The following is a 23,733-nucleotide window of genomic DNA, read 5'->3' as shown; positions in this document are numbered from 1 at the left end:
TTGTTATGAGGAAAACCATATTGACGGGGCATTATAAGTATAAAATCTTCAGTCTGGTTGATCGCCCTGTTTGGACACACAAGAGGGGATGGGAGATGACTTCATTGGTACTGAGTTCAGGCCTGCCGCCAACAGGCACAACTCCCCCAGAGACATGTACACAAGGCAGGCAGGTATGATGCAATGGCCGCACCCCTGGGATAAGATGGTTCATGTGGCTAACATCCTTAATGGGTTAGCAAATCACTGAATCATCCCAAGTGGTGTGCTGCGCTGTAGGTCACCTTAACATCTGACCTCCTTTTTCAGGAGCATGGAAATGGATAATCTCTCACGATTTCATAAAATATCACATTTACATGTAACCCTTTTAACAAATTTGTGAAATAAAAGGGGGAAAAAAAAGTAGTCACCTTTAAGATTTACACTACTCTTCTAAGGCTCACATACAGTAGCATAGCAGAAATCACACTATGTAAAAGTAATATTACTATGATATATAAACTTGTATATAAATGTGTATAATGGGGCGGCCCATAGTTAAAATACTAAAATCTAAAATACTTTCAAAATGTATATTGCAAAGTAACAAATATTAAGAGATCAAAGTGATAAAATGAGGAAAAAATACAATATACCTCTTTTTATTGTACACAGTCCAAAATTTGGGGAAAGCTTACAAAGCTCTGCACCGCATATCAAATGTTACCAGCAGCTTAATAAACATATTCTACATTTAATAGCATGCTTGCTTGTAATTGCCCAGATACAAATTTTAAAAGTGACATGTTAAAAATGTAAGAACACCATCAAAATGTCATTCGGAGATTATAATCAACATTCATAATGATCGAGTGAAACAGCAATGTGAAATGCTTCCAAATCTAAGCTAATCATTCTTCAAATAGGAATGTACAGGAGATGCAAGCACAGGCAAGCATATGAAATATGCTTAAATATATGAAATACTATTTAAATCATTACAGCAGCAGTATATAAACAGACCACGTGCGGCGACAACATGAAGTGAAAATAAAGATATGAAGCTAATTTTTAAGGCGTGAGTGAAAACATGCACATGAATCAACCTTAATACATAATATATTACACCACATCAGAAATATGATGGTTAAAGTAGAAAATCCTATAAGGAGAGGATTCATCTCTGAGGACACACAGTGCGACAGTATGTATATTTGATTGTCTTGAGTAACAGGTACGCACAGCTAATAAAGCATAAAAATATAGGCTCAGTTTAAACAGCCCATCATTGTCACATTCAAAGGTAAAAACAAAACAAAAAAAAACATCACTTTCAATACACAAAGAAACACTTGGAGCTGCTAACAACACTGACAGATGTAACTTATCATGCAAAAGCAAACAGATATCAGACTGGAACAATTAGGAAAATTTATCTAAGTTATTTTAAAGTGGTTTGAATTTTCAAGTCCACTGTATGACCTCTGAACATAAACCATGCCACAGTAATGTGTTACCACAGTAGAGTACAGTAAATATAGTCAATACAGAGAACACACAGCAAAGAGCTTTTCTGAAATCATGATTCAAGTTGAAGTACAAGAAGTAAAACCTTGTATTTCTACGTAAGTGTAATTTTTCTTTTCAACATAACAGAAAAAGAAAAGATCTCAAGACAGATAAAACATGACAGTACTGAAGCAGTCACAGCTGAAGGCTCAAAACAATGAAATCTAATTATCCTGACAACCTGTCTCTGTTGGACTGCTGTACTAAAAATAAAACCAGGAACAACTGCAAGGCAAATTTGTAGTGCATGGCAACCAAGTTCTTCACATGAGCGAGTCCTTGATACTCTGAGTGAGTACCTTTCTCTGACACAATCTTACAAGTGTTTGCACTGTAGAAAAAAAAAATCTTTTTATAGGTCTTTTTATTCATGCCGCCATTTTCCTTTAGCAGTTGGAGGTCTGTAGATGGCTCTCATTCAGGATGGAGGTGATGTTGGTGTCATAGAAACCGTCCTCATCCTCAGAGCTCAAAGTGGAGGAGCCCAGAGCTGCACGATGTGTCTGCTGTGACTTCCGCCTGAGATAATGCAAACAACAGAAAATCCTAAAAACATTGACTCAGTTCTTCTACTTTCATACATTGCAGCTCAGTGAAGCCATGTGTCCAACTAGTTACTATAGAGTGCCACCTAGTGTAAAGAAGACACATGGTATTGATATGTCTACTTGTCAAATACTGAATGTTAAGGAAGTCATCTTACATTGTGCAGTAAATTTCTGAGATGACTCAACATATTTTTTGTGACATTATTTCATAACTTAAGTCCTACTTTAGTTCATTCTCCAGGGCTGTGACTTTGGCATGCAGTGCTTCCTGGAGCTCCTGCTGCTCCTCCAGGTCTCTGAGAACCTTCCGGCGGACTCCCTCCAAGCGCTCCACCTCTCCCTCGCTCTCGTCCACCTGCCGTTTCAAGGCCTTCACGCGCAGAAATAACTGGGGATGGAGAGAGGGAGAGGCAGGGGGTTAGAGGGGAACAGAGGAGGTCACAGGTGAAGACGTGGGCCACGAGGGAGCGGAGGGGAAGAAGCAAGACAGGCGGGGGTTAAAGGTTTGACGGGTGTGTGGGTTTTTAGGGGAGCGGCTACAGCTACATAAAAAAGGTTGAGGCAGCAGAAAGATGATAGGGAAAGGGAGGTCAGGGAGCATTCTGGTGACCGAGTGAGGTTGGGTTTGGGTCAGGAGGGGTACAGATGAGATTAGTCTTTTGTAAAAGAAGCATTTAAGCTCTGTTTGAACTGCGTTAATGATTACAGTAGGTGTAGGTCAAACAGTATCCATCGATAATTCTTACTACATAATTAAAACTGTGTGGAGCTGGTAAATTAGTACAACCACAGGAAAGTATTTGGTATTTAAGACTGGAATAGTACATTTCATTAAATGTAATGTCTGACATTAAAAGAATATTTGGGAAAATACATTTATTTGGTGAGAGTTAGATGAGAAGATTGATATCGCTCTTGAGGGTGCATGGTAAATATGAAGCTAGAGCCAGCTGCTAGTTAGCTTAGCTTCACACAAACAGGGAGGAAAAGCTATACTGGCTCTGTCCAAAGGGAAACAAAATCCACTTATCAGCAACTCTAAAGCTTACTAATTAACACGTTATATCTTGTTTGTCTAATCCATACAAAAACAGATATAATGTGATAGTGAGCCTGAGAAGTGCCAGGCTAGCTGTTTCCCTCTGTTTTCGGTCTTTATGCTTAACTAACCGGCTACTGGACGACATGGCTTCAAATTTTCCTTTTCAGACTACATCTCAACAACCCCTGCTTGCACTTACTTATGTCTCATTTCTTAAAAAACATCAATCTTTGAGAACTTAGACTGTAGCACTGAGCATGATTTTAGCTATTTGTTAAAAAGGGATACACTCCCAATTTCGGATGACATATAGCTCTCACTCCTACAAGGCTTGAATGCACTTATTGAGACACGAAAGCAGTATCAATCTTCTCATCTAACTCTCAGCAAGAAAGCGAATAAATGTCAAACTATTCCTTTAATTGGTTAGATCCAGTTTGAGCAGCAGCATTTCGTATTTAACCAGCAAACTCTAAAACAAACACTAAAGATCATTTGCATGCAAATGTTGATATTTACCTGATCTCTCTGCTCAACATGTTGGCTTCTCTCCTGGTCTAACGTGGCGTTTAGCTCCTTTAGTTTCCTCTCCATTCGTCGCTGAGAAGCCTGGATGCTGGCCTTCTCTCTGTATGGAGAAGTTCAGAGTTCACAGAATATAAGAACATTGCAACACTGACACAAAATCAAAATTTTTATTGGGTATGTTGTGGCACTTAAAACATTTTCTCTTATTCCCCCACCGTTTTTACAGGTGTTTTTTTATGCATGGTTGATTGTTGTTCCTTGTGACTTTTTGTCATGTGTTATATAAAATGCCTGATAAGGGTTGCTTTACCAAAAATTTCAGTAAATTTAACATATTGTCGGTGTACGGGAGCTGACTTGTTATTTTGACTCATTAAAATACTCCCCAAAAAGTAGGACTTTTTTCCCCCCACAAATATATTTATTGGCATTTAGTTTAGATAGAGCGACTGTTTCTTTTTTGACCTGTCATGTGTGTTCAGCCATACCTTTCTTCACTGTGTAGTCTCTCCTCCAACTCTTGAATTTTGTTTTCTAGCAGGGTGAGTCCAGCTGGGGGCCGAGTCTGTCCCTCCATGTCTGCCACACGAGACCTCAACTCCTTCAGCTGGGAGGAGAGTGGTACAGTGAAGGTGAATAAACTACTGATTTTGCAAAAAGGAGTGTGTGTGAATTTGTGCATGTAAAGGCACTGGATGAATGAACAGTACCTGTCTCTCAAGTGCGCTCTTGTCCATTTCCAGGTCATGTCTCGCTGAACGCTCCTGCATCAGCTCTGAACGAAGCTGGTCCACCTGAGAGGAGACAGTGAGATAGGAGGAAAGAAGGAAGAAGCAGTGTAAATAAACCTGCCATCAGATATACCGTGACGCAGAAATGCCTCCTGCTTATTTGCATGTGTATTCAAATATTTTTATGTGGCACCTGATCTCTGCTACGTGTGATGCGGTCGTTCAGAAGCTCCACGCTGCTCCTCTCCTCATCCAGTTCGATCTCCAGTGTCTTGATTTTATCCTGTGAACAGACAGATAAACAGATAAATACCTACTGTAACATATTTCTTTTTTTGACTCGTATTGTCAATCTGTCTGTACGCAAAGCTGCTTGACACCTCAACCTCAAATGCATGACTCCCTAACGATTTTGTACTCCTAAACTCCATTTGCTGTCACGTCACTGTATCCTTGACTTACTCCCACCCAACTTTAGATTTTCCAGTTCATGACCTTCGACCTCAAAGCCTCACCTCCAGGCCCCTGATCTCCCTGGTGCGGTCAGTGTAGGTGCTCTTCTCTGATTCTAGTTCGCTCTCTAAGTGTTTGAGACGGTTGTTGAGGAGGTCTCTCTCCAGCTGGGCGCTGTCTCTCTCCTCACTGCACACCAGCAGCTCCTTCTTCAGACGGGAAACCTGAAAACATGTATGTTAGGTTAATTCTCCTGTCAGTGCCCTTGACCAAGGCACTGGCTTAGAACTGGAGTTGGTCCCCGGGCGCTGCACAGTGGCTGCCCACTGCTCCTAATACGTTAAATGCAGAGAACGAATTTCACTAGGTGTTGTACTGTTTGTGATTGTGTATGTGATAATAAATTGATTTGCTTTGATTGATTTGATTGAAGACAAGATGGAGGGGACCATAATGCATGGATTTTTTTCATTTTCATGCAGTTTCTATCTTCAAAATCCCCCCAACCTTAACTTATAGTTTGCTGGGAATGCATGCTCTTTTCCCCATACTGAACAGTGACAAAGTTACATGCACTCTCAGAATAAATGAGGAATATATATTTACATACAAGATACATACAAGACCAGATTTTCTTCTACCGTACACTCCTAAAACTGCTTTATACAATCAATAACCTTTAACTTTTAAGTCAACATGGACGAGAAATCCTTAAAGGGCTCAGAATCTACAATTCTATAACAACTAGGCAAACTGCATCTGCTGAGGAAGATGGTGTGATACGATTGAACTCCATGACAGCTACTGAGCGGACTTTTGGTGGGATTGGTTTTGTCAGCTGCTACAGTTTCAGCAAAAATGTATCACATTGTAATAATTTGCAAATAGTTTGTCACCTTATACTATATAGTCTAAAAATGGCTACTAAATCATTTTAGGGCTATAAAAAGTAAATGCTAGATGTTTTTCCACAAACACAGAACTTATGTGATAATATAGTAAGACTAAGAGTTAACTGACTTACTAGTGGCTCTATCAGACTGTGCTTAAGCACCATGGTGCTTTGAGGTAAAGGCTAATATCAGCATGCTAACATGCTCACAGTGACAATGCTAACATGCTGATGTTTAGCAGTAAATATTTAGCAGGTTCACCATCTTAGTTTAGCCTGTTAGCATGCTAATTAGCAATAAACACAAAGTACAGCTGAGGCTGATGAATACCATTTATTTTGCAGGTATTTGGTCATAAACCAAAAATACTGAACACATTAAAAGGTTCGACCAGATGATGGTGCTAGATGAAAAGTCAGGGGATCACGAAACTCACTAGGATTCATCATCTGCGGAACATGAATGTCTGTACAAAATGTCATGGCAATTAATCCAATAGTTGTTGAGATATTTCAGTCTGGACCAAAGTGGTGTACTGACACACTGGCCAACCGTTGGATCGACATTGTCATGCCTAGAGCCACGCTGCTAGCATGGCTAAACAGGATAAACATACTTTTAAAGGGCTTTAAAAAGAAAAACAGGCTGACAGTTCAGTTTTTATTTGTTGGAGTGATCTAGCATTTCACAAAACATGTAAATATAGGGGTTTGGTCCTACACACGCAGCTTCCCTTCCTTCACTTATCCTTTCTATTTTTCAACCCATTTGTCCTCACCTCTTCTTGCTGGGCCTTGAGGTTACTCTGAGCCCTCTGCAGCTCTGCCAGCCTGTCCTTGCTGTTGCGCTGGGCTTCTTGCAGGTCCTTCCTCGAGCGCTCCCTGTAGTCGTCAAGTTGTGTTTGCAGGGCGGCCACCGACTGACGGGAATCTCCCATCATCACCTCCATCTGACAGTGGGGGAGGCAGAAAGAGAGAAATGTAAAATGAATGACAATATTTCTATACATCAGCAAACCAAGACATTCTTCTAACCCTAACAAACTCACACACACCTCTTTGTTAATCTTCTCCAGGGCTCGGTCCAGCAGCCTCTTCTGCTCCTCCAGGTCACTCTTGCCCCTCCTCAGTGCCTCCCTCTCCAGGTCTCTCTCCTCCAGCCGCCGGGTCAGCTCGTCCCTCTCCTTACTCAGGCGGGTGGTTCCTCTCTTGGCCTCCTCCAGCTGAGACTTCAGGGAGCGGTTCTCATCTTCCAGAGCTTCCACCGCCTCCTCGGCCTCTGAGCTCCGGGGCACGCTGGAGTGAAACCTAGTCTGGAGAATGAGAAAATACTCACTGATAAACATGGGTCTATAGCATCATTTGTGTTTTTATCACCATCTGCTGTCGGTAAAAGGCATTTAAGCTGGGTATTTATGTGTCTTGAATCTTATTAGGCCATGTTAAGGAGAGAATAATATTTACCACACAACAAACCCATTTGTATTTTTCCAGTATTTCATAATTTGCCTTTTAATATTCAAAGTACAATAACAACAGAGAGTCAGTACTTTAAACTTCATTGGCCTACTCCCTGCATACAAACCCCAGTCCAGAATGTTACTCTGTATCCTACATATACAGTATGTTGATTTGTATTGGCTTTGCACCTACACTGATTTGTGTATGACTATGCTCTTCACATGATCATTCCACATCAAAAGTAACAAGATTATAGCACTTAAAACAACTGTAATGTGTCGCTGTTCCAACGCACATGGAGCACAATGCGCATCTTATGCAAATTTATCTTGGAGGGATTATTTTCTGAGCTTACATGTTTGAGTGGCTCTAATTTACTTCCCATCTCTTAGTTGAAAATAGAGTCTGTGTGGGAGGCAATTTCTTTTGTTCTTGTACAGTATGTCTGTTTACGTAATTTTGCATGCATGTGTGTGTGCAGCTGTATGTCTTTTTTGTGCCGTACCATGCGGGCCAGCCTCTCTCTGAGGCGAGTGTTTGCTTCCTGGAGCTCCAGGCTGGTGCCGTGGTCCACCACAGTGTTTCCCAAAGACCCAGCTGACGACTGTAGAGAGGAGTGGATCAAGAGAGAAACATGCAGAATTTACTGACTGTGCAGACAATATTATAAACTTTCCTTTAAAATAGTGACATTCATCTAAATGAAAACTCTAATCCCTTGTTTGTTTTATACATTAAATCCATTTCAAATATGCGTGAGGTGTTCTTTCTATTTCGTAAAAACAGTCACTTCTTTTCTACAGACTCCAGATGACGTCTCACCTCCTTTGCCTTCTCGAGTGCCTCTTCCAGGTGGACTTTGTCTTTCTGCGACTGCTCCTTCAACCTGCTGATCTCAGACAGAAGCTCAGCCTCTTTCTCTCCACTCGCTTTCTTCAGGGCTTGAAGTGCCTCCCTCTTCTCGTCTAACTCGCCCTTTTGTTTGTCCAGATCGGTGCGAGCCCGCTTCAGATCATCATGGCAACGCTGAAGCTCCTTGGGATAAGCAATCAGAGATGAATAATGCGTGTGTGAGTAAGAGGGAATGTGCCAGGGCGTATAACAACGTGTTAGTATGAGAATGGGGCACGCAAGTGTGCATTTGTGTGTGTGTGCAGGAAAAATGAATGAAATTATTGAAGCTTCAGCCACAAGAAAACCCAACTGTTCTGAGAGATTAATATAGTGTAAAACAGAGGAGGTGAGCCCCTGCATTTCACCCACACAGTGAGCATAATCTGTGTTCTGTCTCGTGACTGACATGTGAATTACCTCTGCTGAAGCACGGTTATCATCAGATGCAGGCATTTGTTTCTTCATGGTGAGCAGTGAATCCTGAAGATCCTTCAGCTCGCCCTCAAATTCTTCCTTCTCCAAACGGGATTTCAGCAGCCTGCGGAGAGAAAGTAGATGTTAAAAAACACACAGTGGTAACAGTAGCTCTATAAACTATACACACACACACACACACACACTGCAAGGCCATAAGCACACAATTGCACACACCAAAGATAGCAGCAACAAGTGTCAAACAAAGCACAAGCGAGTAAAACTACTGTGCTACACCATAAAAACATTACCACATCCACAATCTGTCTTTTGTTTGACAAAAAGGACTTTCATTGTAGGATTGTACCTTAAATAGAGATGCATCGCTTACTTATTTATTCAAAATCAATTGTGTTAATTGGCAATTAAAGCAGGAAATGTGTTATTTAGAATGGATGATTGAACAAAAAAAAACAAACAATAAAACAATGATTGATCAATATAACCTCATTAAGACAAAATCAGTCAGTCAATTTGACTGAATGTTGATTTGTTTGAATGATTGACATGATTGGGTTTATTATCATTGGATTACTGTTAGTAAGGGGTTCACCGATCTAATGATCAAAACAGATGTCATCAGATAAAAAAAATCCACTCTGTTTGAGCTTTTCAAGTGAATTTTAGGGAAAATATCTCTAGGCTTAGAAACTAGGCTAAACCAACTCAAACCAAACACAGTGAGATTGATTTTCTCTCTCACATTTGACTGTAGATGTGCTCCCCGCTCCTGCCAAATGAAAAGTCAAGTGAAAGAGTGCATGCATTAAAAATAACTCAAGAGAAATGTAACATTGCAGGTCTGAACCAAAAACAGTATCTTCAGTATGTCCGCGTACACTATAGCTTTACAGAACTTTTTTGGTTTTCAGTGAGCACTTTGAATTCTTCAAACTAATTCTCCTGATTGGAAAAAGGTTGAATACGATGTTTAAAAAAATGTGTTTGATGCTTAACTAAGGCTGGAGTGTGATACAACTGCCAGTTCAAAGCAATAAAGAATAGCTGTGAATATAAACCCATTTCCATAGAACAGTACCCTTGCTGCTGATGTATATGTTTTTCTTTTTATGGATCCAAAGGAATAATATGGCTGCATAATCAGTTTGTTTTAAAGACCTCAGATAGCAGCTTACATTTCTAAGCTCACATGCTGAGCCAAACATCGATTTATCCACATATTCATGGTCTTTGAACATTACTTCATGCTTATGCAGGTTTTTTTTTTTTTTTTTAATCCTTTAACGGTAGATACTGAAAAAGGTACAACATGTGTATTCCTAGCTCACAACTGATTCATACAATTTAGAGAGGCTTCTGATGTGAATAGCATCTGTACAAAAAGCCCCAAATACAGTAGTAAATGGTGCCATATCTGCAGTATGAAATACTGTTTATGGTGACATCATGTCATTTCTGCTGACTGAACAGGCTCACACATGGTCACTCTTGATATTTGTCACCTGCCATCATTTTATATGTGGTGCAGAAAAGAACATAAATACACAAACATATGACTTATAGACACTAACTCCTGTGTGGTGGCCTCCAGCTGCGTCTTCCACTGCTCTCCCTGATCTCTGCAGCTCTCCAGTTCTACCTCCAGGAACAACATGGAGGCGTTCACCCTCTCCCTCTCCTCTTCTATCTGCTCCTGCGACTGGAACACGCCAAAACACAAACACACAAAACATTATATTACAAGTAATCGGAGTCAGCATATAGCACCGATTTATTCCTCATATTCAATTATCCTTGTCATTAGTATGACGTGTGAGAGCAGTGGTTCAAAAGGAGTTCACACACCAAAATCTATCACATTTTCCTTTAGTTCAGTTTCTTTTTCAAGCAAATGTTCAGCATGAGGGAACAGAAGGCTTATGCCTTCATTAGCGTTTCTTCAACCTCTAAAAAATACTTCTTCTACATAAGAAATAACACCAGAAAATATCAGACAAGATAAGAGCATGATACAGTCATGACAAACAGCGATTCAACTACTTTAATCCTCCTCTTGCCAAATAGATCACCACATCAAAAGTAGCTGCCAGCCTGCCTGCTTATTTCCTACTCTCTGGCTGCATGTTACTTTTTTCCCTGACACTGCTGTTACTGTTTCCAAAATCTGCATTGTGATCTATTCCTGTATATACATATATGCTTCAAACTGCTTCTACACTAGATCCTACAGTACAGTGCTCCAAAAATAGTCAACTGGCACAAACCGAAAACTTTACAATAAAAATTCAGTTGGAAAAGTTTTACATTGCAATCACAAGCAGCAAAATTCTCTTTTCTAACTCTGGGCTTAGCCTGACCTTATGCTACCCTGACTCAGTGTTTGAACACTGACTGCATACTGACACATAAAACAGAATTACAAGGCAAAGCCTGGATGTATAATAGGGCAGATGCAACATTAAAGCACACTTTAATATCGCCTCAATATGCACAAACTGCCTGACAGGTATAACCTGACTGTCTTCCCTCTACATCTGTACAAAGAGACCCTCTGAAAAGAAAACATGGATCTTAGGAGTGTACTAGCAGACTATAACAAAAAAAAAATTCAGTTTTCAGAAACTGAGAAAAATTCATTGTGATTGCTGCATTGCAGGATACAAACCCTTCCTGGTTAATTGCCCTGTAATCTGCAGGCTCTTAGTTTGACACTGAAACAATATTATGAGCATAATCACATGAAAAAAGTGAAAATGTGTGTTAGAATTCAATTTAAACTTGCACACTAACACACATATCAAGTCACCAAAATTGTAAAGAAATAAATGCTGAAAAAGAAACAAAAAAAATCCAGCATACTGTCAATCATTTGTACTCACATTCTTCATTTATAAAATAAGTAAGTAGTTGACAGTGTGCAGAATTTTTTGGTCAGTTTATGATCCGAAGCACCGGTCTATAAGACTGTCTGGAGCGCAAGAACTTTGTAGTAAAATAAAAGAAAGAAATGCTGAAATAGATTTTGTTAAAGACACACATAAAATGGAGCTGTAGCTGACCCATTCTTTTAGAGTGGTATTTATTAGTGTCTTGCTTGTTCTTTGTTCAGTTTATTGAATCACTTGTGTTGGTTCAGTGACATCAGAGTTACTAAACCAACATTTTTTTTTATTGAACCAGTTACTCCCTCATCCTACATCAAAGTAACTGCACATGTAGGACGTGCGAGAAAAGTCCGAATTCAGAAGTATTTATAAAGGCAGATGATAATCACACAGAGATCACAGAACTCACATCAAACAACCTGAGGATTTTATAGTGTTGTATTTCTTTTACTTTTCCTAATCAATATTCTTGTTGTGTATCATTAGTCTGATATTGGAAGAGAAAGTTTTCAAAGTCAGGTTTCTTTGCCTCAGCTGCACATTTTCTTTTCCTTTTATCTCCTTCTTCAGTGTTTTTAAATCATTTTTGCTAATAACTTAAGCCTGAACTCTGAAGATGAATCCATTTCAAAAATCCTATTTTTTGTTATATGTTCAATGAAGCACGGCTGCACTAGAGTTCAAACCCCCCAAATCAAATCTAACTTATGGGCTACAACCCAGTAAAGTTTTGTGTGATGGACTCTATGCACGAACTGTAAATGATAGTGCCATCCACCTGTGTGACCTGCTCCATGGTTCTTCTCAGGTTCTCCATGTCCTGGCTGTACTGCTCCCTCAGATCCTCCATCTCTCTGTCATGGCACTCCACCTCCTCCTTTAGCGCCCCCTTCAGGGCCGTCAGCTCCCGCTCCCGCTGGTGTAGAATCTCCTCCTGGCGCTGATGTAACATGGCAGCCTCCGCCAGCTCGGCCTGCAGAATCATCACATCCTGCAGAAAGACAGACAAACATAGTCAGATAAACAGACAAATACAGGTGCAGTAATGTTTTATTCTGCATATGTGTGTGTGTGTAGGCTATATGTGTGTGAATGTGTGTAAGTACCGTCTGCAGTGAGTCTGAGTGAGGTGAGTTTTCTGAAACCCTCCTCAGCTCCTCTTGAAGCTCAGCCAGCTGATCTTCCTGTAGGCGCAGACGAGACTCCGCCCCCTCTCTGGCCATACGCTCCTCAGCCAGTCTGCGCGCACACACGTGCACACACACACACAAAAATCAATATTGCAACGCCAACCCATTAACAAGCCCATCAATCAGGCAATAGTGAAATTATCCTTTGACGAAAAAGCCACAGGAGCAATAACTGGAAGCTTATTGTTAGCTGTTAAGTGCACACACACTGTACATGCAAAACACACACACACACACACACACACACACACACACACACACACACACACACACATCCTTACTCATCATGGGCCTGCTGCAGTTCTTTCTTGCAGCGATTGAGTTGCTCCTGAAGCTCCTCGAGGTTCCTCTTTTTGAAGCTCACATCAGATCCTTCCTTCTGTAGACAATACAAACACACACACAGAGAAGGTGTGTGAGAAAGATTAAGGGTGAGACACAGAAAAAGAGGACAAAGAGAGAGCACAAAGACATGGAGAGGAGGACTGGAAACTTTGCAACAGACTGTCACTGTCGACCTTGCAAATACATTATGTGCTCTGTATTGTCTGAAACTTAAAAAAAAAAAAACAACAACAACCCTGCCTTGGATTCCTTGGCCTAGTTTCTGACTGTCAAAAAATCTTTGGGAGAACAGGCCCTGCCAGTGTGCTCAGACATCGTCAAAAAAGACCACATTAACAACTCTTTCTGACAGGCTGCATGGGAGCAGAGCCGGAGCGACGTCGCCCACTCAGGCTCCCTCTCTCTGAAAAGGAGGTATAAGCGCAGCCTGCCCATGAAACCTCTCTTATCCTCCTACACACTCATTACAGGGACGCACACACAGGGAAACAGAAGAGAGAGACAAAGGGAGGATCACGGATGGTTATGCTCCTAAGGGGACCTCACATTCCTGTTACTTATCACTGATGGATTATGAAGATGTGTTTTGTACAGATTTGTTTCATTTTCTTCTCGTTCCCTGCAGGACAGTTTGTAGATAATCCCGTTCTGGGATATTTCAGCTTCTCTCTGTCCTCACAAAGAGATAACTAACAGAAGATAACATAATTGAGAATTGAGAATTTTCTTTTGAGCACTTTGAGTGAATTGCATCAGCTGTATCCTTATGTGTATTAATCATCTACAATAAAAGAAAGTCTCAGAGAAATACTTGAGGATGATGTGATTACATAATGCAAAGGAGATTCAATTAAAGCCTTATCTAAAATAACAGCTGGTTTGGTCTTGATAGCCTCTAGTCCAGTGGTTCCCAACATAGGGTCGCTAGACAAATCTGACGGGTGCTTAAAAGAATAGCGAAGCAGAAGAGACAAACATGTTTCGGTTAAGCAAAATTAGGTTTATTTTTTCAAACTTTCATACCTTTTCTTACCTTACCGTTTTTTTCTTATGAATTACGGGAAAATTTTACTACTCCAGGCCACTAAAAAGTATAGAGTTGCGAAGTGGGAGGAGAAGCTGGTTCTGGAAGTGTTTTTCACCATTCTTTATTCCTTTTTCAAATTTTTCTATAAACAATATCCTCAGTGTAACTTAACACAGAAACACTGGAGTCTCCCGGATAATGTAATGTAATCCTATAGGATTATGTTATGGCTTTAAATTTTAATTCTCTCAACTTTGTTTCTGAGGAATCATGTTTTGTTTGTCAATTTGGCACGGTGGACGGGTCTAAATACTGCAATACCCTTAAGCCTCAGGCCCTGTTGCCATGGAGAAGAAGCCAGTCAGAGTCCTGAATTAGAGCTGTAGCGAATTGAAAACGCTTCATTGTTGAATTTGTGAACAAAACACTGATCCATATTTGCAGAATTAATCCAACATTGACCCAAAATCCAGAAGTAAATTGATTTAAGCTGCAGTTTGCAAAATCAGCTTTCTCATAGTCATTACCTTACACTCACCGTTAGCGGCACATGTGACATAATTTTAAGATAGGTGATTGGATGTGTCTTCCTGAAATGCACCTTGGGAGTTGTAATTAACTTATCCCCTGAAGTTTTGTGTATGTACAGAGACCTGTACTGTAAAACTTTTTATCAAAGAACCAGCTATTTTCTCACGCAATTGTTGATCTTTTGGACTAATAATTCAACACGCTGATCTGATCTAAGCAGTGGAAGAGCTCCAAATGTGAGTCACATAACATTGTCCATCAGAAAAATGAATGGGACTTTTACTTGTAGAACCAGGAATGATCAAACCTATTCAAATATAACAACCTGAGAAGGAATAATCACTCTTTGGTTGAAATGTTCACAACCTGTAAACATGTGCAACCTGATGAGAGGTCACAAGAAGACATAGCTTCATTTATAAGGTGGTGACCCAGTGCTCTAGTCCTTTGTAAATCTGAACAAACAACAGTGATCGCTCTGTGTTCACTCTCAACACAAACACACTCATACATCTCTGTCTTGGACTAAGGTAACCCAACACACCAGCATCTGATACTCATTTAACCAGGGGAACAAACAGGGTGTTGGTGCATTAACTCCATCATTCTCCCACTGACACACATTAACTGGTAACACTGCATTAAACCAGTCAAAACACACCAAAAGCACTTAGAAAGAACCACAGACATTAGTGGTACAGAGGGAATGTGAACCCCGCTTTACATTACACTTGTGAGTCGATACGGTTTGAAAGAACTCTCTGAAATAAAAGCTTGTATTAGTAGATTAATCTGAACTTTGGTTGTATCACAAATGCTCCAAAACAGTCTTTGAATGAGCCCTGTTCTGATCTTATGTTTTGGCTTTTACAGTCAAAAGCAATGTTTTGGTTTAGAGGCAGAGCTGAAGAAGAAATAGCCTCGGGCAAAAAAAAAAAAGAAACCCTGTGTAAACCCCTCCATCCTGCAGTTTGATGCTGGCTGTGGATGTTTCAGTAGCTGTTAACACTTCTGAAGAGCCTGAGATGACTGCTGGAAGAGAAATCAGCCACTGGACAGTGGACAGTATGGTTACCGCCATGAAAAACACAGAGGTTTTGTACAACAAGACCCCTCCGAGAAAGATCTCTCCCATCTGGAAAGCCAACCCCCAGCTGGTGCAGGGTTCCAGTTCAACTCAATTATTGATGGCTCTCAATGACTGAGCCCTCAACAGCTTTCCTCTGCAGGTGCATCGTTGCCAAGAGACAAGACGGGCAAATCATTCACAGGCAGCCATGGTCACAAGTACATAACAAGGGATCATACATAATCAAGTGCATGTAATATAAGAAGCTAAGGACACAAAGGAATAACTTCTGTATGTAGATTTATGCAAAAATTTGCAAATTTAAAATAAGTGGTGTGCTCGTGCTCATAAAAACCATGGCACAATCTATTTTAATAAGGTGTCACAGGAGCACAAAGAAGCAAAGATGGCACCAAAATTGACAGAGCAGAGGAATACTCAGTATGTTCCTTAATTTTTGCATTTTTTAGCCTGCCAAAAGAGGATCCTCGGAGACAAAGTGAATGAAATAGAAACTTCATATCCTGAGAAAAGAGGACAGGCTGCCAACCATCTGTTAGCTTCATTACAAGAACTGGTCTGTTGAGAAGAAGGCGCCCCAACCCTGACACCACTACTTTCCAACCTTTTGTTTGACCAACATGCTGAACTTACACGCCACAAAAGCTAATTGGATTACGTGCTATTATAAATGTATAGAATATCTTAGTTATACATATGTATACAACCGTTTTGCCGAGCTTTTTGTAAAGTGGCAAGCTTTTAGATTAGATGGCTGCAAAACAAAAACAAATGAATTAATCAATCAATCTCATATCTGTACGGTAAATATGAAGCTACAGCCAGCAACTGGGTAGCTTAGCTTAGCACAAAGACTGTTAAGAGGAGCTGGTAGGCAGATTTTGTTACCTTTGAACAGAGTCAGACTGTTTCCCCCCGTTTCCAGTCTTTATGCTAAGCTACGCTAACAGGCTGCTGGTTGTAGCTAAATATTTACCTTACAGCCATTAGAGTTGTATCAATCTTTTTATCTAACTCTCAGCAAGAATGAAGAAAAGCAGATTTCCTAAAATGTTGAACTATTTCTTTAAAGGCACAATCTGTAATCCAAATGTAAACGAGTGTCGCGCCACCAGCAACATTCTAAATTCAAGACTGGAAGTTGATATAAATCCCAAATTCATTGACAGATCTTTTAATATGGGGACTAACACTAAAAGAACAACTAAGTCTGACTTGTGTGACAAAATAATCTCAACTCACAGGTCCACTTACAAGCTTTTTTGGTGCTTTCAACCCCATCTCACGGTCTTCATCAGTAAATGGAACCGGCTCAGGTGCAATCATGTGATTTAAATGTGGAACACCAGAGCTAGTTCTATTTGCTGATGAAGATGGTGAGATACAAGTGGAACCAGAGTTGACATTATTTGTCACACATAGTGTTCTCAGGGTAAAGAATGAATTTCCATGCTTATATTATTACTATTTAAAACACACAAAATACACATTTTTTTCTAATCTATAAGTAAAACTCGTTAGATGTATATGCATGTAAAAATACCTCACATTTACTGTATGTGGTGCTTTAGTGTTTGTCGTACCTTATAACTGCCGGTTGTCTCATAGACAAGGTTGACCTTTCTTTTGAGGGATCCCTCGCTCTCACTGGTGCTGATCAGGAAACAGTGGACAGAGGATTAGATTAGAAAAACACATGTATCCATATACAGTAACAATGACTCTAGCCATTCATAATATCATGCGTGTAGTTTATTTACCCATCTTTAAGGGTGTTGTAAATAGTTTGCTTAACTTGAGCTTCCTCCTCACTGATGACCTCTGTGCTCTGACTCGTTTGGCTCCTCGGAGGTATCTCCTTTAAATAGAGAGTGAGCATAGTAAGAAAACAGACAAAGAGACAATTTAATACCTGCAAATAATTCAGAACCTCACAATTGCTGGTACTTACAGGCTTTTTTGCTACAGCCGGAGTGGTGGCCTTGGCAACAAACTTCCCTGGTGACTTAAAGCTCGGATAGGGGGCCTCGAGTGCTGTCACCTTGGAAACAGATGCAGGGCTCCTTCCGAGGCTACCGCTTGCTGGGGCAAATGACGTCAACAAATTGGAAGAGGTAGACAAAGGAACAGCGTAGGGATTCAGAGTCGGAGAGCTAGGAGAGGGAAGGGAAACCTCAGGCTGAATATCTTTTCTAGCATCAAGACTTCTGGACCGCCTGCGCTCGTCAAACCTGAGCCGCTGCCTCGCTCCGGAGCGGCCTCTCGTCTGTGGGGCGCTGCCAGGCGTTCCACTGTTGAACTTACTGATGAGCTTGTTGATGGGAGCCAGGGAGTTGGTATCGATTGTTGGGACAGGCTCCTCACCGGTTGATGCTGGAGGTTCTGGGAGCGTCTCTGAAGGGGAAGATGTAGTCTGTTTTTTCCCACTGTATCGCCCCAAAGAGCCGGTGAAACCAGAGCCAGTTTGCGTGACCTTTCTGGGTCCCACAACATTTAATTTGACAGGTTTCAGCCCTGCTTCATTATACTCATCTTTACTGGTCCAATCTCTGTTTTTCTCTGCTTCACTGGCTGTTGCTTTGAGTTTGGGTTCAGCTTTCGATCTCCCTACATGCCCTTCTCTGCCAGCTCCACCCTCCTCCTCCCCTTGGGTTCCTGCTTGACCGTCCCCTGGAGGTCTTTTAAGAGGGCTCCCAAAAATCTCCCCATCCTCATCAGCAGAAACAGGGGAGCGAGGTGAATTTACAGCAGGACTATAGGGGTTTGTTAATTCTGCTGGTTCTTTATAAATTTTGGGGAGGCTGTTGCAAGGTGAAGGTGGCCCTGAGCTGGGGGTGGGAGTGTTTAGCTGAACTCCGTAAGAGTCACCTTTCTCGCCATCTTTCAGGACCACATATGGCTGTCCAGAGATTCCCTGAACCCGCACTGCCACCCCATACTTATTGGAAGGAGGAGTTGCACTGTTGCTTCCTTTATTTTTATCAGGATAACCTCCACCTGTGTCATCGAGGTCCTTGATGAAGCGGATCTGAACGCCGTAATCCACAAGAGGCTTCCTGTCAGTGGAGAGAGTGCTCATGTTGACTTCCTGGTTTCTGTGCAAGCAGCCTGGGAAGACAGGGAGGGGAAAACAGCAGAAATGCAAATCAGGTGAATCAGTGGAACAAGTGACGAATGAGTGAACAATTTGAAGGTGCTGACAAAGAAACACCTTTTAATATTGTGTTAAAGGGGCATTCTACTGATTTTACACATGAAGGTCAGTTTACTCGTCGTGAGGAGTACTACTCAGCCTGTGATAAAAGTTGTATAATGCCCTCTGTTTCTCTGGATGAGCTCTCTAAAGTCTGAGAAAATAACCCCAATGATGTCACCAGGATTATCTCAGTTTGGGCTTTGGGACTAAAAATGTATAAAACAAAGTCTGCGTTATAAACTGGGGCCATCGTTGCTTCAATTTTGATCATTTATAAAAAAATAAATTGTTGTCTCCTCCAACTATATGGAAGTGCAATACTAAATCGCTGGAGTACCTCTTTAAATGACATTGAATCTTTATTACTGTTTTAAATTTAAATATGGCTGCAACTGACATTATTTTTGCTATCGATTAATCTGCCCATTATTTTCTTAATTAGTCATTTAGTTATAAAATGTTAGAAAATAGTCAAAAATGCTTGCTGTAATTTCAAGGTGACATGTTTAAATTCAGTTCGGTTTTTTATCAGTACAAAAAACCCACAGATATTTTGTTTTATTATATATGACAAAGAAAACCATCAAATCCTCACATTTGAGAAGCTGGAACCAGTATATGTTTTTGGCATTTTTACTTGAAAAATGATTAATGATTAATTAATCAGAATATCTGCAGATTACTTTTTGGTTTATAGACCAAATTTAAACAACTCAGTCAGCTACAGTGTTAGTAGTATGACCTAAGCATGTCCACCTTATATGCTCTGAAAATGAGCTTGGTGATGAACACTATGAGAAGGTGAATACTCCTCCTATTGTCCAGGCTCTGTGGAGCATTAAACACTGCGGGCTATGTCAGGAATGGGCCTCCCCTCTCTCTCTCTGCCTCTGCCAGAGTCTCCCCAGTCACCAGACTTCAGAGTAGAGTCACTCAGGCGTAGACTGTTTACTTTGAGCTGTGCAGGCACACACACAGGCTCGAGCGCGCGCACACACACAAGCAAGGGTGTGCACAGACTTAGGCACAAACCTGCTGTGCATTCCCCATCTGGTAGCAGGTAGTTGATCTTATAAGGATCACTCCTTTCAGTGTCTCTATGAGTGGCAAGAAAGTACTAAGTAATGTGGAATTATGTTAAAACAACCGATACTGCTGTCACATTATCACATGAAAGCGAGTGTTAATTCTCTTGTATTTAAGTGCTGCTAAAGCTGATTTTCGCGTCACAGAGCTCACCATCGTACTTCAACCCCAGTGTGTTTCCTTTGTCACACCTACAGCACAGATGTGCCTCTCACAGGAATTAAGATGTAACCGACTCTAACTGGCCGCTGGTTATAGTGTAACACGAAGCACCTCGACTGGCAATGAGGTTACATTGGTGAATCAAAGTCAGCCTTTGTCTTTCCTAAAAACATTCTTAGGATTCCAGACGTTGCCTTTATACTCGGCATTGCGCGTGGTTTGCATTTGTATTAATAAGGACAGATTAAGAGGAAACTGAGAACTAGGGCAGCGGTAACTGTAAAGCCTACACATGCTGGAAAACTGTCCACACAGGCAGTAAACAAAAAGTCAAGAGACTAATTAAAAGACGACAAACTGGAGACTAAAAATACAGCGCAAAACAAATTAATTCCCCTGTCCTAACATAACAACAAGCAACCAGGTTTGTAGACCATGTTGCACTCTGGACATCAAAAGAATGATCTGAAGGTTAGAAAATGGGCTACTTCTGAGTTATGTTGGGAAATCTTTTAGCCCTCAGCCACTGATCACTGGACACACAGAAAGCTCCCAGGTATAAATATGTTCCTTGGGTAGATTTTTAACAAAGGCTCAGTTGTTGTACACGTTCTGCAACCAGTCGCAGAGCACTGCTTGGTGACAACTGGTTCACCTCCTCTCATGCTCTCTCTCTGTCTTGTCACAAGGAATGGCTGTGTCAACAGAGACAGGAATGTCACCAAACGGGCCTATCTGCCATCACTCTACCCTTCCTCCTCACCCAGGAGGCAATTCTCATTTTCCTCTGGCCCCGTTCCTGCACCCTCCTCTGCTTCCTACCACACGTCTGATCATCAACTTTCTCCCACAGTTTCCCTTGCCCATGGGTATCTGAACAAGAAGACGAGCTACTTTGATACTAGGGCTGGATGATTTGGTTCAAATCAAGGTCAATTGAAATGACTAGTTGATTAATCAATCAATTTAATTTTTATTTTTTTTTAAACTGAGATCATCATTTATGTTATTTTTCAAGCAAAAACCAGCCTCTAAAAATGAGAATTTCCTGCTTTTCTCTGTTTTATATCCATTTAAATTGAATATCTTTGGGATTTGGACTGTTGGTTGGACAAAACAAACAATTAGCAGACATGATCTTGAGCTCTGGGAAATTGTGATGGGCATTTTTCACTATTTTCTGACATTTTATTGCCTATTGACAGATTCATCAATAAAGAAAATAAACATAAGTTGCCACCCTAATGAATACGTTTCTGAAATAAATGTATAAATCATAATATGTCAAATATATGCGTGATCATATAATATAATCAAAAATAATCAACAAAACTGCGTTTGACTATTATGCATTACATTAGATGTAACTTCACCTGTGCAAAACAAAACCTTAATTAACAAATTTTTGTTTGTTTTTCAAGTAGAATTTGCTTGGAATAAATAATTTAGATGACAGAATTTTGTAAAACAATCACATTAGCTATATGAACATTTGACCATAAGATTCCAATAAAAGTCAATAATTGTTAATACTGAAGGTAATCACCCAGCCCTATTTGATACCCAAAACATTTCACTACCTAGTATTTGTTTTGTGGTGAGTCTAGTACATTTTTCTACAACAGAAAAGCCAGACTATGCAAAGTATTCTAGTTTTACTAGTTATTGTGGGCTGTGTAGGCGCAGCTTCTCTTATGTAAAATAGCAACATGGTAAAACTAGTCCCTCATTAAAAGCTACATGTTTACCTGAAAGTGAGCTTTTAGTGTGTCCCACCACACCTCACCACAGATGTTAGGTCAGGACTACTTATATTTAATCAGGGAGCACCTTCCAACAGCTAGTGAGTTATCAGTTGTAAACTATAATGTTGGCGAGGATATGAGGCTTATCTTACTTTTCGTTACAGCCACGTACATTTAACCAACACAAAGCCAACAGTGTATTTTCTTGGCAGACGTGAGATTATTTACACAGGTTGACTGATAAATTAAATAATATCACTTTAAAATTCACATTAATATGTCGAATAAAGATGCTTTAGACGGGACAAACCATTACAGCAGAGTAACCCCCTAAGCACCTGCCGGCTCCTGGATTAATTGCGTCACACCCACCTATCCGGTCAGTCAGTTTCGGTGCGCGTCGAAACCACCACTGGGTTGTTTACTCGAGCCAGTGGGACCACGAGCACAGCAACAAGGTAAACAACCGACGCACCTGCCTCCCAACCAGACGCCGTCGCATCCTATTTGAAGCCTTTACCTACTATAATAACCCCTCATCCTCTTTACGCAGCGCAGTCCGATCCAATTATAGACCGCAGCGCAGCGCAGCACACACACACACACACACACAGAGCTGCAACCAAACCTTTGACAACAAAAGGCTTCCCCTCCGATGCTTGTTTTCGGTTATTATCGTGAGCAGGAAAAGCTGAGCATGGGAAGACCGCTGCCAAATCTCAAAGCCACAGGTGTCCATCTCTGCTTATCCAAATGTTGTAAAATGCCTGCTCAGCAAAACTGGGCTTACAGTATCGCTTAGCCTTAGACACTCAGCACTTTCCCCACAAAAGTCAGTGTACAGTAAATAGGCAGCAGCTGTGTAAATACTCAGACTAGGATACTTATTCTACGGCACCTGCAAAGATGGTCCAAATCCCGAAATAGTCCTCGCTCCTGTGTCAGTCTTTACAGCAGCAGCTCTGTACAGTGTAAGTGGGATGAGAAGATGTTAGTCAATGAACTAAGGACATCAGGAAATTGTCCCCCGCTGCCAGTGCAACCTGTTGCCAGCACATCTGATAGCCATCGTCCCGCCTCAGGACCGACTTCATTGGTGGGAGGCTCCCGGAGAGGCGGTGCCAGCTGCGGGGCTCAGTTTCATCTCACACACGGGTTAATACGGGGAGTGTGTGTCCCATTTCCACACCGGTGTTACGGGAAATAATTTCTTAATCAATTTGAAAATGTTTGCATCTAGGTATTGGCTATAATCATATCCAATAATACCAACGCAGATCACGAGATATAGGCTACTGATCACTGCTGGGACAAAACTAACTCCAGTTAGTTAACATGGTAATTTACTTTCTGTAGCCTATAAATGTGTCATTAAATCTGCTTTTGCAAAAGAATATTTATACTCAAAATTTTGACTGACTCTTTTAAGCAGCTTTTAATCTTAAATATCCAAATAATCTCCTAATAATTTATAATTTATTTTTCTGGAAGGAATTATGCAATTTGGTACTAGTAACAGGCACCTTTTGAGTTGTGTGGAGTTTAACAGCAGTTTTTGATTTCCAGAGGAATTTCCTTCAAAGAACTCCATTTAAACCCAAGTAAATAATTATTCATCATTAATTTATCACCACAAACTTTTCTATTTACAGATCCATAAAATAAAGTTTCACCTATTTTTTAACAAGTCAATAATAATATTAAGAATCACCACAGAGCCAATTATGTTCTGACTAATAATTGTTTCACAAACTGTTGCAAAATGTCTAATCATTTTTTCAAATGAAGAAAAACTTTAAGCGAATCACTGATGGTTTAACACAATGACCTAGGAAAAATTTAACTGTAAATACAGTTAATAAAAAGTACTGTAACTGTAACTCTGAGCATTATGACAAAGACATTACATTATGTTGCATTGGGTTTTCCTACCCTCATTTT

At 40.6% G+C, this 23,733-nt stretch overlaps 1 protein-coding gene across 4 annotated transcripts; it reads right to left on the bottom strand.

Moving 5' to 3' along the window:
- Positions 1-628: 628 nt before the first annotated feature.
- On the bottom strand, positions 629-22,893 carry cgnb (cingulin b). Of its 4 annotated transcripts, none has more exons than XM_044172619.1 (21): positions 22,691-22,889; positions 17,555-18,711; positions 17,364-17,461; positions 17,187-17,256; positions 12,892-12,989; positions 12,527-12,659; positions 12,199-12,411; positions 10,107-10,234; positions 9,278-9,304; positions 8,518-8,638; positions 8,029-8,241; positions 7,712-7,810; positions 6,801-7,058; positions 6,525-6,695; positions 4,916-5,077; positions 4,594-4,683; positions 4,380-4,463; positions 4,158-4,276; positions 3,661-3,769; positions 2,324-2,487; positions 629-2,070 (listed from the first exon to the last, which is right to left on the bottom strand). In XM_044172619.1, the coding sequence occupies exons 2-21, from the start codon at positions 18,680-18,682 to the stop codon at positions 1,938-1,940; spliced, it is 3,618 nt and encodes a 1,205-aa protein (XP_044028554.1). In that variant the 5' UTR covers positions 18,683-18,711; positions 22,691-22,889; the 3' UTR covers positions 629-1,937. The 4 variants fall into 4 exon arrangements, with proteins under 4 accessions (XP_044028554.1, XP_044028555.1, XP_044028557.1 ...); XM_044172620.1 differs by lacking the exon at positions 22,691-22,889 and adding an exon at positions 22,165-22,277; XM_044172622.1 differs by lacking the exon at positions 4,916-5,077 and having other exon boundaries at positions 22,691-22,893.
- Positions 22,894-23,733: the final 840 nt, after the last annotated feature.

This window comes from Siniperca chuatsi, linkage group LG17 (assembly GCF_020085105.1).
Source record: "Siniperca chuatsi isolate FFG_IHB_CAS linkage group LG17, ASM2008510v1, whole genome shotgun sequence".
Taxonomy (NCBI): Eukaryota; Metazoa; Chordata; class Actinopteri; order Centrarchiformes; family Sinipercidae; genus Siniperca; species Siniperca chuatsi.
The sequence above is the reverse complement of the archived record's forward strand: the minus strand, read 5'-3'. Positions and strand labels throughout refer to the sequence as shown.